General features: G+C 45.1%; 1 protein-coding gene across 1 annotated transcript in view; it reads left to right on the top strand.

Annotated features, from left to right (window-relative positions):
• Positions 1 to 364: 364 nt before the first annotated feature.
• The window catches only part of ADA (adenosine deaminase), a 28,824-nt gene continuing 13,474 nt past the window's right edge, over positions 365 to 15,714 (top strand). The window contains exons 1-2 of the mRNA XM_056813010.1: positions 365 to 519; positions 12,642 to 12,703. Of these exons, the coding sequence (XP_056668988.1) occupies positions 472 to 519; positions 12,642 to 12,703 (110 nt within the window). The 5' untranslated portion in view covers positions 365 to 471. The remainder of the gene's footprint in view (positions 520 to 12,641; positions 12,704 to 15,714) is intronic.

Raw genomic sequence — 15,714 nt, 5'->3', positions numbered from 1 at the left:
GGACTTATAGCAAATTACTAGCTGTCAGAACTTGACCCCTCGCCTCCTAGCTTCCAGGCCAGGGCTCTGGGGCTATACAGTCCTACTTTGTCATTAGGGATGCCACGGTTTTCCTATGGTTCCTTCCCTAGGCCCACATGGCCCTGGCCCCTGGCACCCAATCAGAGCTGAATTCCTGGAAACCTGGGAGTAACTATCAGTAGTAGAGGCGGCGGCTTCTTCCTTCAGATGCTTCAGATGTTTGGATCTTTCTTCTGGAGGCAGCCTACGAAGCCTCTCTGGGGAGGGAGCGTCGTAGCCTCGGGCTGGGGAGGAAGGAGCAGGCAGGCTAGGGGCGTGGAGGAGGCGGGGCCAGGGCTGGGCCGGGGGCGGGCCGGAGCCCCAGAGCCCGGTTAAAATAGGGGTGGCAGCGCGCGAGGCCGAGACAGGAACCCCCCAGCAGAAAACTAGCTGAAGCGGCAGAGGGCCAGGATGCAGACAATCACTAAGAACCAGCCACCAGTGTTTGACAAGCCTAAAGTGAGCGCGGGGAGCTGGGAGCCTAGGGTGGTCGGGTGAATGGGAAGGGGAAGGAACGGAGGACTAGGAAGCCCCAGGTCCCCATTGCTGGCTCTTGGCCAGCCCATTCCTTGGGGGGAACCTCCAAGGTGTGCTCCCCCTCGCTGGGGGCCGCATTTGCATCCAGGGCCGGGCGGGATGGAGCTGTTGTTTGAATTCACAGCTTGGGTGGAGGCTAGGCATTCAGGCTGGGACCATTCAGAACCATAAACATTGGCGCTGCAGGGAAACCTTGCCGGAGCCTGTGAAAGTGAAAAGCTTGGAAAAGCGCGGAGGATTAGGGCTGAGAGGGACCCTGGGCAGCAGGCACTGTCAGATCTGGAGAATGGATCGGAGAACCGGGACAGCCAGAGGCTGGCCGACGTCGGAACAAAGAAGATTGAGGATTAGGACTGGGGAATGGTGGGACTTTTGAGAAAGAGAACCCAGGGCACAATGGAGCAAGCATGGGTTTGGGAGTCAAAAGGCTTGGGTTTGAATCCCAGCTCTGCTCTCTGCTGCCCATGTGGGTTGTGGAAGGCACAGCTTTGCAGGACCTCACTTTCCTCATGTGTTCAGTGTGTTACAGAAGGCAATGGGTTATATGTCAAGGGCCCTTTTTGGCTCCACATTCAACGGTTCCCTATAAAGAATGTTAGTGCCAGATGAGTCCTTAGAGCCCCTTATTTTACAGCTGGAGAAATCAAGGTGCAGGGAAGAAAAATAACTTGCCATTACATGGGGAGGACTGGGGACAAGAAACTAGATCTCTTGATCTCTAGCCCCATGCTCTCCTCTCAATATATCCTATAGTAACTAGAGCGGAAGACCATAGAGATAATTCGCCTATAAATCCAGAAGGCTAATTCTAGCCCTTTAAATATGGAATAAAACCTTCAGAGGCAGCAAGTGATAAAGTAGATAGACTACTGGGTCTGGAGTCAGGAAGACATGAATTCAAATCCAACCTTGGACACTCACTAGCTGTGTGATCCTGATCCCTTAAGCCCTGCTTACCTCAACTGTAAAATGGGGCTAATAATAACACTTGCTTTTCTAGACTGTTGTGAGGTACAAATGAGACAAAATTTGTGAAACTGCTCAGTGCACATGGTAGGTGCAATATAGATACTTATTTCCTTCCCTTTCCCCTTGTAAGAAAGAGGCGGCTGGGACTTGTTTCTGTGTATCCTCTATCCACTTTAGAATGCAAATGAAAGTTTAGCATTTTTCAGAGGAGCCCTTAGGGAATCCAGAGATCTGAGTTTTAATTACAGTTCTCTCCCAGTGGTTTTAGGCAAAGATATTCCCCTCTCTCTGACCTTTAGTTACCTCTATTCTAAAATGTAGAGATTGAATTGAATGGCCTTGAGGGTCCCTTTCATTGAAGGTTTTCCATGTCTATATGTAAAGTACTATATTTGGGAGGCCCAAGTTCCCCACCACCAACAACCCCATTTCAAGGCCTAGTTTTGCCCTTGGTTGACTGTATAACCTTGGTTAAGTTATCTTATTTTCTGGATTTCAGGATTCTTTATTAGCAAAATTGGTGATAAATAATCCTTACCCTCCACCTCCATGTAGATTTCATCGGGTTATAAAGAGAGCTCTTTGTGCTATGGAAATATCAGCTATTCCTATTCTGTTAGTTCTCTTGGCTTCCTTATTTGTAAAATGGGGATAAAATATCTGAGGATCATAGTTTGAGAGCTGGAAGAGATTATAGAGTCCACCTAGTCCAATTCCTTTCATTTTTACAGATGAAGAAACTGAGGCACCAAGGAGGTGATTTAGCCACAGCCACACAAATTGTGTCAGAGGTTGAGTTTGGTCCTCTGATCCCAGAGACTGCTTTCCTCTCTGTACTATGGCTATCTTGTGAGAATCAAAACCAGCTTGTGACTTTGGATGGTGAAAGCACTTAGAACCATCCAAAGGACTCTGTAGATTGGAAATAACAATAGCTTTAACAAGAGGACAATTAAGGGTATCAGAGGGGTGGAGCTTCCTAGTGGCTCAGAACAGAGAAGGGGGGAGGAAGAGCTCAGTCCGGAGGGATTGTATATTGGCTAAGCCTTGATCATAACAGGAAAGCTTTATATTTCCAAATTGTGTTTAGCATTTTCTGCCAAGGGTTGTGGCCTGCCTGGCCAGGGATGCTAGTGTGATCTGGAGAAGTGCTCTCGATCGTGGACCAGATGCTGGGGAGTCAGTCTGAGCCCAGGAAATTCTCAGTTCCTCGGTGTGGAGGGAATCCAGATGGATTCCCATAGCCAGATGGAGACTGATGGACATCTTTTCTCCCCTGGGGAGAATAGAGGTTGTGACTGAGTTGGGTTAGTTCACTACCTTCCCAGAGTTAGTCTAGGAGGTGTCCTTGGGGTTGGAGTGGTTAGAATCAGAGGGAAGCACTTGAACCTTTCTATCACTGGCATCAATTTCACCTTTATATAATATGGAGTAGACAGACAGGGCCTGATTTAACATGGCTGCCACTTCTACCTGCCTCGAATTTCAAAATTTGGTTCTTAAAAATTCATTTCTTTAGCTCTTAAAGACCTTTAATTTCATCTACTAAATGCAATTATCTGCTGGGCAATGAAGGCAATGTTAAGACATTTTCAAAAGCAATTTCCTCTGGGAAGAGGAATTTTTTTTTAACCAACTTGTGAATCCTAGATTTCAAAAGGTTTGTCTTTCAAAACTAATTGTCTACTGTGGCTAGAGTTCGGTTTGCAATCTAGGAGAAAGATGTGTGACAAATACTAAGTGGGGAGCAGCAGATAGAGCTCTGGGCTTAAAACCAGGAAGACTCATGTTCGTGAGTTCATATCTGGCCTCAGATACTTAACTAGCTGTGTGACTCTGGGCAAGTCTTTTTACACTGTTTGCCTCCGTTTCCTTATCTGTCAAATAAGCAGGAGAAAGAAATGGCAACTCTAGTATCTTTGCCAAGAAAACCCCAAATGGGGTCATGAAGAGTTAGACATGAATGAAACAATAAAACAAATTATAGTTAAGTGAATTAGAAAAGTATAAGGAGGGGGCAGCTAGGTGGTTCAGTGGATTGAGAGTAAGAACCAGAGACGGGAGGTCCTGGGTTCAAATGTGGCCTCAGACACTTCCTAGCTGTGCCACTGTGGGAAAATCACTTAACCCATTTGCCTAGCCCTTACAGCACTTCTGTCTTAGACTTGATACTAAGACAAGAGGATTTTAGGAAAAAGAAGAAAAAATGTCTCCTAGGGTGTAGAGAAGTTATGGCACATACTGAGCTCCTAATCCTGGGCAGATAGATATCTTAACTTCTCAAGCCCTCAGGCAATCCTCCTAAAACTAACCTGCTCTCTGGTACACAGTTTCCTTTTTCAGGAATTCCCTTTATCAATAGAATCACATGTCTAACCTCTACATAAATGTCAGCAGTGATGATGACTGATGGTATGAGCTCACTATAAATGAAATAGGGCAGCCAGATGATGCAGTGCAGACCTGTAGTCAGGAAAGTTTCACCTTTGTGAGTTTAAATCTGGCCTCAGACACTTACTAGCTGTGTAACTCAGGGCAAGTCACTTCTCACGCTGTTGGACTCAGTTTCCTCATCTGCCAAACAAGCTGGAAAAGGAAATGGCCAACCACTCTAGTATCTCTGCCTAAAATGGGGAACAATGACAAATAGGAGAAATTAAATAGCATGTGACTTACGTCTTCATTTTAGCTTGGTATTTAACTCCTTTTTGAATTGACTCCACCTAAGTCTTCTTTTATTGCAGTCCTGTCTGTTCTCTGTTCTCAATCTGCCCTTCTTCTTTCCCTCTCTAGAGACCATCTTCCATGCCTTGAACCCAGGTATAGTACACTTACAGAACTATGTGCAGAGAAGGCAAAGATGAAAATTAAAAATCAGTCCCTGCCTTCAAGGAGTTTATAATGTTATAGAGAAGTGATCTCACACAACTGTGTTACAAGGCGTATTGTAACCAGATAAGTATATGAAGTGCTCTGCAAACCTAGAAATCAACTGTGTCTTCCAGGGTAGAGGTCTGTTGAAAATCCTTTTCTTGGGGCCACTGGGTAACTCAGTGAATTGAGAACCAGGTCTGGAGATGGGAGGTCCTGAGTTTAAATTTGGCCACAGACACTTGCTAGCTGTGTGACCCTGGGCAAGTCACTTAACCACCCCATTGCCTAGTCCTTAATGATTTTCTGCCTTGGAACCAATACACAGTATTGATTCTAAGATAGAAAAGAAGGATTAAAAAAAAAGAAAGAAAATCTTTTTCTTCCAAGACTCAGCTCAGGTGACATCTCCATAGAAAGGGTAGCATGATCTAAATCTAGTGCTATGTTGATGAACCTATGGCATCTGTGCTAAAGTGTGCTGGAGGGGGCTGCTCCCCTCCTCCTCTCCATGTGCCTGAGGGAATTCCTCACTTCACCACCCCTCTGCCCAGCAGCCCAATAGAAGCACTTCCTCCCCTGACTGGGGTAAGAAGGGGGCTTGCATGCAGCATGAGAGTTGCAGTTTGGGCACTCAGTCTCTAAGGTCTTTAAATGGATTGCCATTACTGATGTAGTGGGAAGAGACCTGCTATTGGGAGTCTGGGGGATCTGAGTCTCAGTTCTGCAATTGACTTAAGCTAAGTGACCTTAGATAAGTCATTTCCCCTTGATAGATTTCAATTTCCCCATCTAAAATGAGGGAGGTTAAACTAGATGGTCTCCCCAGTCCTTTATAGGTCTAAATTCTATAAGCCTAGAAGCCTTTCCTGACTTTCTTCCACCTAAAAGTGATTTATCTCCTTATATATCCTAGATGGTTCTGTGTGGACCTCTTTGATCTTAGATAAGGAAGAATGGAAATGAGCACTTATTAAGCTCCCATTATGTGCCAGGCACTGAGCTAAGCACTTATAGATATGGTCTAATTTAATTCTCCCTAGAAGGGCCCTCATTTTGTAATGGAGGAAACTGAGGCAAACTGAGGTTAAATGACTTGCCCTGCCCCTTGAGTCACAAACTAAATATCTGAAGCTGGATTTGAACTCATGTCTTCCTGACTCCAGGTCCAGTGCTTTATCCACTATACCACCTACCCTATCATTAGTATTATTAATATTAAGAATCATTTATATAGTTACAATGTTTAGGGATAGGAATTTTGATCTGTGATTTAATTAGTATAGGAAACTACTGGCTGAAGAATCTATCCATGCAGATCAGTCTTAGAGTCACCCAGATCAATGACTTGCCCAGGGTCACACAACCAGTATCTATCAGAGGTGGGACTTGAACCTAGGTCTCCTGGACTTTGAGTCAAGTTCTCTATCCACTGTGACATATTGCCTCTCATATGCTACACTTTAAGGTTCACAAAGCCTTGAGACACATTATCTTGTTACTTCCTCACTACCTACTTGTCCTCATCTTATTGGTGTACTTGCTGTGCTCCTTGAGAGCAGGGACTATTGATCTTTGCAGCCCTAGCACTGAGCACATTAAGCACATAGTGGTAGGACCTTAATAGGGAGGTAGCTGTGGCTAAGTGGTTAAAGTACTAGGCCTGGAGGCAGGAAGATCAGAGTTCAAATCCAGTCTCAGACACTTTCCACCTGGAAGTGACCCTGGACAAGTCATTTAATCTCTGATTGCCTGACAAAAAGATCCACTAGAAAAGGAAATGGCAAACCATTCCAGGATCTTCGCCAAGAAAACTCCATGATAAATAGCTGTGGTCCATGAGGTCAGACAGGACTGAACAACAATAAGAAGGGGCCTTACTAAATGGTTCGGTGAGTTGAATGGAATAACTACTGCTGCTGGTCTTCTGTGTGCTGCAGTAGTTAGGGAAAACTTCCTAGAGGAAGAGGCACTAAAGTGGACTCCTCCGCAGCTATCCCTCTTCCCTCTTAATGTCTAGACCTCTCTGGAAGCATTATGCCTCCTACCCAGCTACTGTTCTCCAAAGGGACCACCTGAGAGACCCCTGGCCAGCTCTGAACCTCTCTTCAGTCCCTGGCCCTAGACCAATGCATTGTTTGCAGAAAATGAGGTCAGAAAGACCAGCGGTATCCGGCTCGTGTAGAAACCACTTCTTGGCTTATCCGGAATGGACCCAACTTGAGGGTCATCTCAGAGGAAGGTCATGAATCCTCAGGGCTTAGCTGGACTCTAGAGATTTGTCTGCTTTGTGACCTAGGAAGTGGCCCTGGCTCAGTAAGTCTCCTTGTCCTGGGATCTGGAGCTGGAAGGGACCCTATAGAACAGATTTCCACATTTATAGGAGTAAACTGAAATCTAGAGAAAGGGAGTGGGAGAACCTGGATCTGAACCTAGGTCTCCTGACTCCAAATCTTTTTCCCACAGACTGCTATCTACTATCTACTGCTATCTACTGCTTTAGTCTTTATTTGGTGGGACTGGTGCAGTGAACTCCACCTTCCTGGAGAGTCAATTAGCAGAGGAAATCATCACAAGGAGACCCATAGGAGGACAGAATAGGCAAACATGCACCCACCCCTTTTAGAGTGGGGAAGGTATTTTAGTTCAGTAGAAAGCAGTGACAAAAACAATGAAACAAAACAGCTAGGTGGCTCTGGGGTGGGGGGGTGGGGGGGTTCTGGGTTTAAATCAGATCTCAGGCCATTCCTAGATATATGACCCTAGGTAAGTCACTTAATCCCCAGTGCTTTACTCTTATTACTCTTGTGAAGATTGTATTTGACTCTCCCCTGATTGTTACAAAGAAGGTACTTAGCTCTTCCTTGATTGTGAAGATTAAATTGTAATTCTCGGCCTATTTGTTGATTTAATCCCCCCAAATGTAAGCACAGTACTTAAAACTGAGTGGGAAGATCTGCCCATGTTAGATCTAATCACCAAAGGTGTAAATATCCCACTTAATCATGAAGTGGGAGGGCTGTGACCCATGTGTGTGATAGTGGGTAACTATTAGAATAGTTAGAATAGATAGTGGGTAATTGATTAGAATCAACTAACTGCCTTCTGGGCAGTCCTAGAGCAGATCTTCAGCTGTGATTGGTAGACATGGAATTAGGGGAAGTGACACAAGAAGAAAAGTCTTAAAAAGAAAAAGACAAGGGCCTGAAGGTGGTTGGTCTTTTGGGGCTTGGTTGGTGGTGCTGATTTGTTCTTCTGGGAGTCAGAAAGAGACACACTTGGAGTGGAGCCTCCTGTAAGAAGCAGTTCTACTGGAGTTGAGGCTGATACAGAATCTGCGGATTGAACTGACACTTGTTGAGTGTAAAGACTGACTTCCTTTCTTGGCCTTTCTGGAGGGGTCATTGCTACCTGGCTCAGAGAAAGCTGGAGCTCTCTCTCTCCCCTTTTCTTCTCTTTCTCTCTTCCTTAATATCTTCCCTCTATTGTAAAATAACCTACCATAAATTCCATTTGACTTTAGTAATTAAATCCCTGGAGACCAATTAAATATATTCAGTCCAATCATAAAATTAACAATCTTCTGCCTTGGAACCAATATTTGGTATCTATTTGAAGATAGAGGGGAAGGAGGGAAGAAAGGAAGGAAGGAAGGGAGGGAGGGAGGGAAGGATAGAAAAGAGAGAAACTTGGTTCTAATCTTGGCCCTGCCCAGGATGTTCAGTGATCTTTGGATAATATGCCTTAATTGAGTCTCTGAGCAACTGTAAGAGATTCTCATCCTGAACACTGAAGGTACATCCATAAGAGGATATATCACAGGTCATCTCAGAGCTCTTCTGATTCTTCAGGCAATATGGTAGAGTAGGAAAAAAATGGGATTAGCATCAGAAATCCTGGATTATCATCACAGACTTGGCCATTTCCTATCTATGTGGTCTTTTGTTGTTTGGTTAAAACCCTTACCTTCTGACCATGTATCAATTCTAAGAAGAAGAGGGGAATGGTAAGGGCTATACAGTGGGAGTTAAGTGACTTGTCCAGGGTCACACAGCTAAGAAGTATCTGAGGCTAGATTTGAACTCAGGACCTCCAACTCTATCCACTGAGTCACCTAGCTGCCTCTGTGGTCTTGATTAAGTTACTTCCCTCCTCTTTCCTTATTTGTAAAGTGAAGGCATTGGCCTAGGATCTGCCAGGGAAATTGCAGTATATCAGAATGGCAAGTTGGTGGACCAACCAGCCAAACCTGAATCTGAAACGAAAGGACTTGTGTTACCAAACTTCAGGGAGGAGGGGTGGAGGAAGGAGGGAAGCAACATCTGCTCCTGCCTTGCTCCTTCCTCTGGAAGTCCAACTCAAGAACCTTCCCCAGTGGGAGGGTGCAAACCCAGAGGACCTTCCTGCAGGTGGTGGTTGGAAGTGAACCAGGCCGGCTGCTCCTGAGCCCCTGCCAACTCAGGCGCAGCTGTGCCAGTAGCTAGTACAACAGTGCCCAGACTGAGAAGCCAAAGAAAGGAGGATCCCCAGCTATATCTGGGCACACACTCTATTGACTAGTTCTCCTTGGTCTCCAGGGGCCAGCTGCCCTCTGCTTATCTGCAAGGCTCTCAATACCCTCAGACTTCCTTCCTCCTTTGTATTCTCTATCCTGGGACAGTGCCCAGTGGGCAAGGCGCCCCCTTGACTGAGGGATCTTCTGTATTCAGGGGGCCCTACTATCATGTTTCCTGTCTGTCTCTGGCTCCTTGCCCCACAAAGGGCAGCCGGACTCTTGCCCTGAGCCCCTAAAGTCCTAGGGAAAAAAATTCCTTTCTCACTCGCTATCACCTGTCCTTGAGGGCGATGTCATGTGGGTGTCTTCCCATGATGAGTTTCCCCCTAAGGATTTGGAACAGATTGCTGTCACTGACTATCTGGCCCCATTTGCTTGAGCCTCTTTAGGAAAAAGAAAAGTATATCCCATCCCAACCCCCCATGTGAGGTTCTGCTCAAACCTCACTCTGTTAAAGCTGTGCCTCTGAAACCTGAAACACTTTATGACTCAAAATTTTGGTGAGTGAGGTTTTATTTTTTTTCTTTAAAACCCTTACCTTCAATCTTAGTATCACTTCTAAGACAGAAGAGCACCAAGGAGCAGGCAATGGGGATTAAGTGATTTACCCAGGGTCACACAACTAGGAAGTATCTGAGGTCCGATTTGAACCCAGGAGCTTTCCCCACTGCACTGGGCATCTTGCTATCAGATGAATCATTTTGACTCATTCTTCAGATTTTGTAGAGCAGCTCCTGCTCTGGGATGGACCCCAGAGGCTTTTAGAGAACAGGAAATGTATTTGGTTAAATTGTTGAGAGGCGGTTAACCAATCTGCAGGTGTTAAGCACTGCCTGCCCCCAGCAAGGCACCACAGCCAGAGAGAAGGTCTAGGTGCATGGGCGAAGGGGTAGGTGACCAAGATGGCGGCAGAAGGAGTTATATCTTTCTTTTTCTCTGTCCTCAGACCTGGGAACTGTCTTTAAGAACCACAATGGCTATTGTGTAATAGAACAGGTCTAACCAACTATGCCTCTTCCTTTCTGTCTTATTAACAACTCTAAGACAAAAAGGCAAGGGCTAGGCAAATAGTACCTACCTGCCAGGGTTCCAGTGAGATATGTATAAAGTGTTTGTAGCACTATGTAAATTTGCCATCATTTCTAGAGTGCTTTCCAACTTTTTATCATTACTATTACTGAAAATCCTTCTCCTTCTTTCCTAGAGAGACATGACCGTGGGACACATTGCTATCCTGCTCTTATTCTTTTAAATTTAATGTTCTGTGGATTATGGCACAGGTGGATCAGTTGCTTTTTTTTTAATCCGTATCTTCTCTCTGCCTTAGAATCTATACTTAGTATTGGCTCCAAAGCAGAAGAGTAGTAAGCAAATAGGCAACTGGGGCTAAGTGACTTGTTCAGGGTCACATAGCAAGGAAGTGTCTGAGGTCAAAGTTGAACCCAGGTTCTCCTAACTCTAGCCCTGAAGCTCCATCCACTGTGCCACCTAACTGCCTCCCTCATATGGACTTTTGAGCTGACTAGATTGAATCAAGAGATTATGGAGGGGGCTAAGATTGAGCCTGAGGGAAATGGGCAGGGTTTTTGGCCATGGAGCAGGGTAAAACTGACTCAGCCAGGGATTGACCCTGTAATACTGAATTTATGAAACCAGAGAGCCAGTGGAGCCATATTAGAGAGGACAATTATTAGGGAGTCCCATGGATCTTTTAAGTATATACAGATCCTTTTAACTCTTTTAAACCAAAATCAGATTATTTCAATGCCCTCTCAGGTGCCTTTCAGTGCCTTCTCAGGTGGCACTGTAGAGAATCTGGTAAACACTTTGTTCTAATGTACTAATGGGGCAGAGCCACTGATGAAACTCTTTGGGGTAGTCCCTCTCATGCCATGGGTATAACACTGCTGGATTCCTTTCCCCTTTGATGGCAATAATAACTGGTTCATTCAACAAGCATTTATTAAATGCATATTCCAGGCATCTGGAACTAGGAAGACATAAATGAAACTATCCTTGACTTAAAGGAGCTTATATTGTGGTAAAACAAAATAAATTCACAGTTCTATAAGTTAGGGACAGATTTTCTCTAATATTCTGATTTGAGACGGTCCTATCACACTGGTCTAGGACATACAAAAAAAAAAACAAATAAAATGAGGTAGTTAGGTGGTGCGGGGGCCTGGAATTGGAGGTCCTGGGTTCAAATGCGGCCACAGACACTTCCTATCTGTGTGATCTTGGGCAAGTCATTTGACCCCAATTACATAGCCCTTTTAGCACAGCACTTCTGCTTTAGAACCAATACTAAGTATTAATTCTAAGACAGCATGAAAGGGTTTAAAAAAAAAGGTTAAAAACTAGTGGATTAAATTATCTCTATGTTCCCATCTAGTTTTGAATTCTATGATTCTGAAAAGCCTGCCCTGACTCCTCTTCACGTGGACGTCTTGTCTCTCTTCAAGGACTTTGAAGAGTATGGGCTTTATTTATCTCTGTTGTCCCCAAGTATGCTACGAATGACTCCTATTTATATTATACTTTGGGATAGAGACTGAACCTGTGATTTCACTGGAACAGGACACATCAGGGTGAAGAAATTCCCTTTGCCAATGCAAGTAATCACTTTGCAGTCTTAAAGAGCTGCCTGGGTGCTATGGGGTTAAGTGACTTGCCTAGGATAACACAGCTCATTGTGTAAATCTGTTGCCTAGACTGGAGCATAGGATGTCCCGACTCCAGGGCCAGCTTTCTATCCACCTGGCAACACAAAGGAGTCAAGACAAAGTAGAGGGAAGTAGGGGAGGGGAGTAAGAACTCTTGAAGTAGTTCTTGACTTGAGCCCTGAAGGAAGTTAAGGATTCTTTTGTTATTATCTGTAACAATTCTTGCATGTAGAGCACTGGACTATTTAGAAAACATTTTCTTCCGATCCATCCTGATTCTGTAACCCTGGGCAAGTCACTGCATTTCTCCACGTTCTTGGCAACTCTCTTAAGTGGAAGAGAACATTAAAAAGAATTTCCTTGCCCTAGAGGCCTCTATCCCAGTGAAATCGGATTCTCGGGCCCTATTGTAGCCATTCCATAAGGTACTATTATAACATAAGGTATTACCTTATGTTAACTGTATACTTTATACTTTATATTATTTTCTTTACTTTATTATATATATATATATAATTATACTTTGTGTAATTAACATATTAACATCAATAACAATTAATACTATCATATTAAAATGCACAATAAACAAAATGAAACCGATATCCATACAATGAACATTGATTCTATTTCTAGAAGTATTATTTACCCTGTTTTACAGATAAGGCAACTTCAGGGAAGTGAAGTAATTTCCCTTGGTCAGAGCTACATGGGGTAAAGGGTCATCTTCCGAGGTGACATGCAGTGGAGAATGCAGCTGCTGTCACTTTCGGGTTTTCAGGCAGGCCAACTTTCCTTAGACCTAGAGTGAAATCTAGAGTACTGGTCCAGGAGAGGGATGAGGAGAGGGGCCTGGATTCTTGCCACCTTTTCTGTCTCTGCCCCTCTGCCTCGCCCTCTCTACACACTGGTGTGCTTCCTGGCACTGCGGGGGCTCCTCAGGCCTCCTACTTCCAGGGATACTTACAGTTCTTTCTCTCTCCTAGGTAGAACTTCACGTCCATTTGGATGGAGCCATCAAGCCTGAAACTATCTTGTACTATGGCGAGTAAGTGTGTGAAGGGGATGAAGGATTGAGTGTCTCCAATGATGGGGGAGGGATTAAGACAAGTATTTATTCCTTCCCACCTTAGCTGACTGTCCAATGCTCAAGTCTGGCTCTTCACAACCCCATTTGGGGTTTTCTGGGCAAAGATACTAGAGTGTTTTGCCACTTCCTTCTCCAGCTCATTTGACAGATGAGGAAATGAGCAAAGAGTGTTAAGAGACTCGACCAGGGTCACCCAGCTAGTAAGTGTCTGAGACCAATTTGAACTCATATCTCCTGACTCCAGGCTTGGTTCTCTCTACTGAGTCACCTAGCTGCAACCAAGGGGCCAAATTCATTCTGATAATTATTGTCTCCTTCCTGAAATGTATGTGGGACAGGGACTAGACCTGTGTCTTGGAGGAGGACACCTTATTCATGCAGGTTGGTATGTTCCTCTGAAATTATTCCTTTCATAGCTCTGCCTAGAGCTGTGACCATCCAAAGGATGAACAGCCAGCATGGCTCTGAGGTGAGGTTCAGCCACCTGACAGCTGCTCTGCTGCCCACTTGGGGAGGAGAGAATGTAGAACAAAAAGTCAAGCTGGGGTGGGTCCCGGGTTGTCTTGGGAGTGAGAGCTGAAGTCTCGGGAGCTGAGAGGAGTTAGGGACATCTGTGCCTGGAAGAGAGGCTTGGGCTTAGAAAGTGATCCAACTCACGAGGAGTCCGGGGGGCTGGCCGTTTGCTGATGCCTTTTTCTCCAGATCCCTCATTCTTTTGTGTCGGCTTTGGCATCAACCCCCTTCTCATCTCTGGTCCACTGCTGCCATGTGGATATGGTCAGAGGCTGGACCCAGCAGCCTCCTGAGCCTATCGCATGAATGACTTGCTTGGACAACCTGGTGGAATAGGTTCAGTAACCGCTTTGGAACATTTTTCATTAATAAGCCCCTGGGTTGGGGCAGTGGCTCAGTAGATTGAGAACCAGGCCCAGAGAGAGCAGGAGGTCCTGGGTTCAAATGTGGCCACAGATACTTCTTAGCCTAACCCATACACACTCTTCTGCCTTGGAACCAGTACACAATAGTGATTCTAAGACGAAGTTAAGGGGTTAAAAAGAAAAAAGGGGCCACTGGATCATTGAGTAAAATGGGGGATGTCCAAAGCTCATCAGCAATCAGACAGGGTCACCAGACCAATACAGTAATTCACCTTTCCTGGCACTGGGGTGTACTGCAGCGTCGTAAACCTGAGTCAGGAAGTATTATCTCCATTTTACAAATGAGGAAACAGATTCAGAGAACTTGAAGGATATGCCCCCTTGGCGGGGGGAGGGTCACCCAGCAAGTAGATGGCTTAGCTGTTTGCTGTTCCTCAGTTCATGAGGCTGTGACTTCAGGCTCCCTAATGGTGACCTGCAACCTGCAATCAGATGAGGTTTCAAAGGGCAGAAACCGGTAGCAGTCAAATTTGCTCACCTAGCCCAGATAGGAAGGAACCTTGAGTAAGGACGGGCTGGTTTGGCTCCGTTTGTCCTTACCCCATCTGGACCAAATAGCAATATAAACTAGTTTTAATGAGGCCATTAGCAGCAGCAAATGGGAACCAAGATAAGAAGGGAAGAAATGCCATAAGATGATAAGCGAAATAGAGAACCCTTATTAAGGGGATAAGAAAAGCCTAGACTATCATTATGGAGATAAAATATTGAGTCAAAAGCATTTCCTTGAGCAGGAGAAAGGAAAGGGGGTATTTGATTTCTTTCTTTTGAAGTTTCCCTTATCAGATGGGGTGGAGAGTAATCTGAATTCTAGAAGCTGCCAAGCTTAGGGCTAAGGAGTTGGTGGTCATTAGAGGTCATAGCTATAATTTTCAGGAATCCAAGTTAGGCAAGCAAGGCTTGGGGCCAAAGTCTAGTAATGGAAGTCAGATAATAAGGAGGTTTGGCCTTTAGGGAGGCCTCTGAAATTTGGAGAGACCTTTGCCAATCAGAGAGCCTAGAAATCAGTTATGCTCGTGAGTTTTGAGTGAACAGGTGGAATGTGATTCCAAAGAAAAAGGCACCTTTAGTTGGTCATAGCTAATTTAGAGGTGGCCTGTAGACTATCCACCCTTCCATATCTCCCCAAGTGGACAGGTCACATAGCCTGGAAAAAAGAACTTTTTGTCCTTCAATTTTTGAATCAAATTCTGTTAAAAAGGAAAATATTCTTTGGCATTCCTAAGAACAAAGAAAATGCAAAAAGTAGCAGACTGGATGGTATCTCTGACCCAGATCCCAGGCACAGGAATGTACAGTAATTGTCCCTAATTAATACAGCACATGAAAAGTAAATTCTCACAGGGCCAGAGGGTCTTGGGTCACTTTGCCTCTAGATTTTGAATCTGATCAATGCAGGCAAGAAAAAAACAGCAGGAGAGAGAAAAAAGCATTTGGAGTTAGAGGACCTAGGCTTGCTATTGAGTTCAATCTCTGGGCCTCTGTTTCCTCATCTATAAAAGAAGAGAGTTGGGATAAATGATCTCTCTGGTTCTTTCCAAAGCCTATCATGGGCCCAGAAACACAGTATAGAGGAGAGGAGGAGAAGAAAGATGCCAGCCTGGAGCTAGACTCAGAATCTAGACATCAGTGGAATTCAGAAAAGGAAAGTGAAAATCGGGGGGTGGGTAATAGTACGCAGCCCCACTGCTCCATTGACAGCATCCCTAGCTTTCTGCACTTAGAAGAGCTCCTCCCTCACTGAGCTGTTCAGACTTAAGGCTGTAGGCCTATTTTGTCCTCTGGACCCCCTCCCTTGGCCACCCCAAGTGGGTGGTGGTAGTCATCTATGAGGGAGGCAGTCCTAGAGACAGAGGAAGTCAGTGGCGCCTGCTCAGTCCCGCAGGAATTGTTGAGCCAGCAATCAGTGCCCTGATAAGTCTCTCCCTGGCATGTAGCCAGGCAGGACCATGGCTCTGCCAAGGGGTCACACCCTCTTGTACTGAGAAGGGAGACTGCAGTCAGGGCAAGTCCCCCACAGGGGAGAAAGTT

Source organism: Monodelphis domestica, chromosome 1, assembly GCF_027887165.1.
Source record: "Monodelphis domestica isolate mMonDom1 chromosome 1, mMonDom1.pri, whole genome shotgun sequence".
Classification (NCBI taxonomy): Eukaryota; Metazoa; Chordata; class Mammalia; order Didelphimorphia; family Didelphidae; genus Monodelphis; species Monodelphis domestica.
Note: the sequence above shows the minus strand (reverse complement) of the source record. Positions and strands in the feature narration are given on the sequence as shown.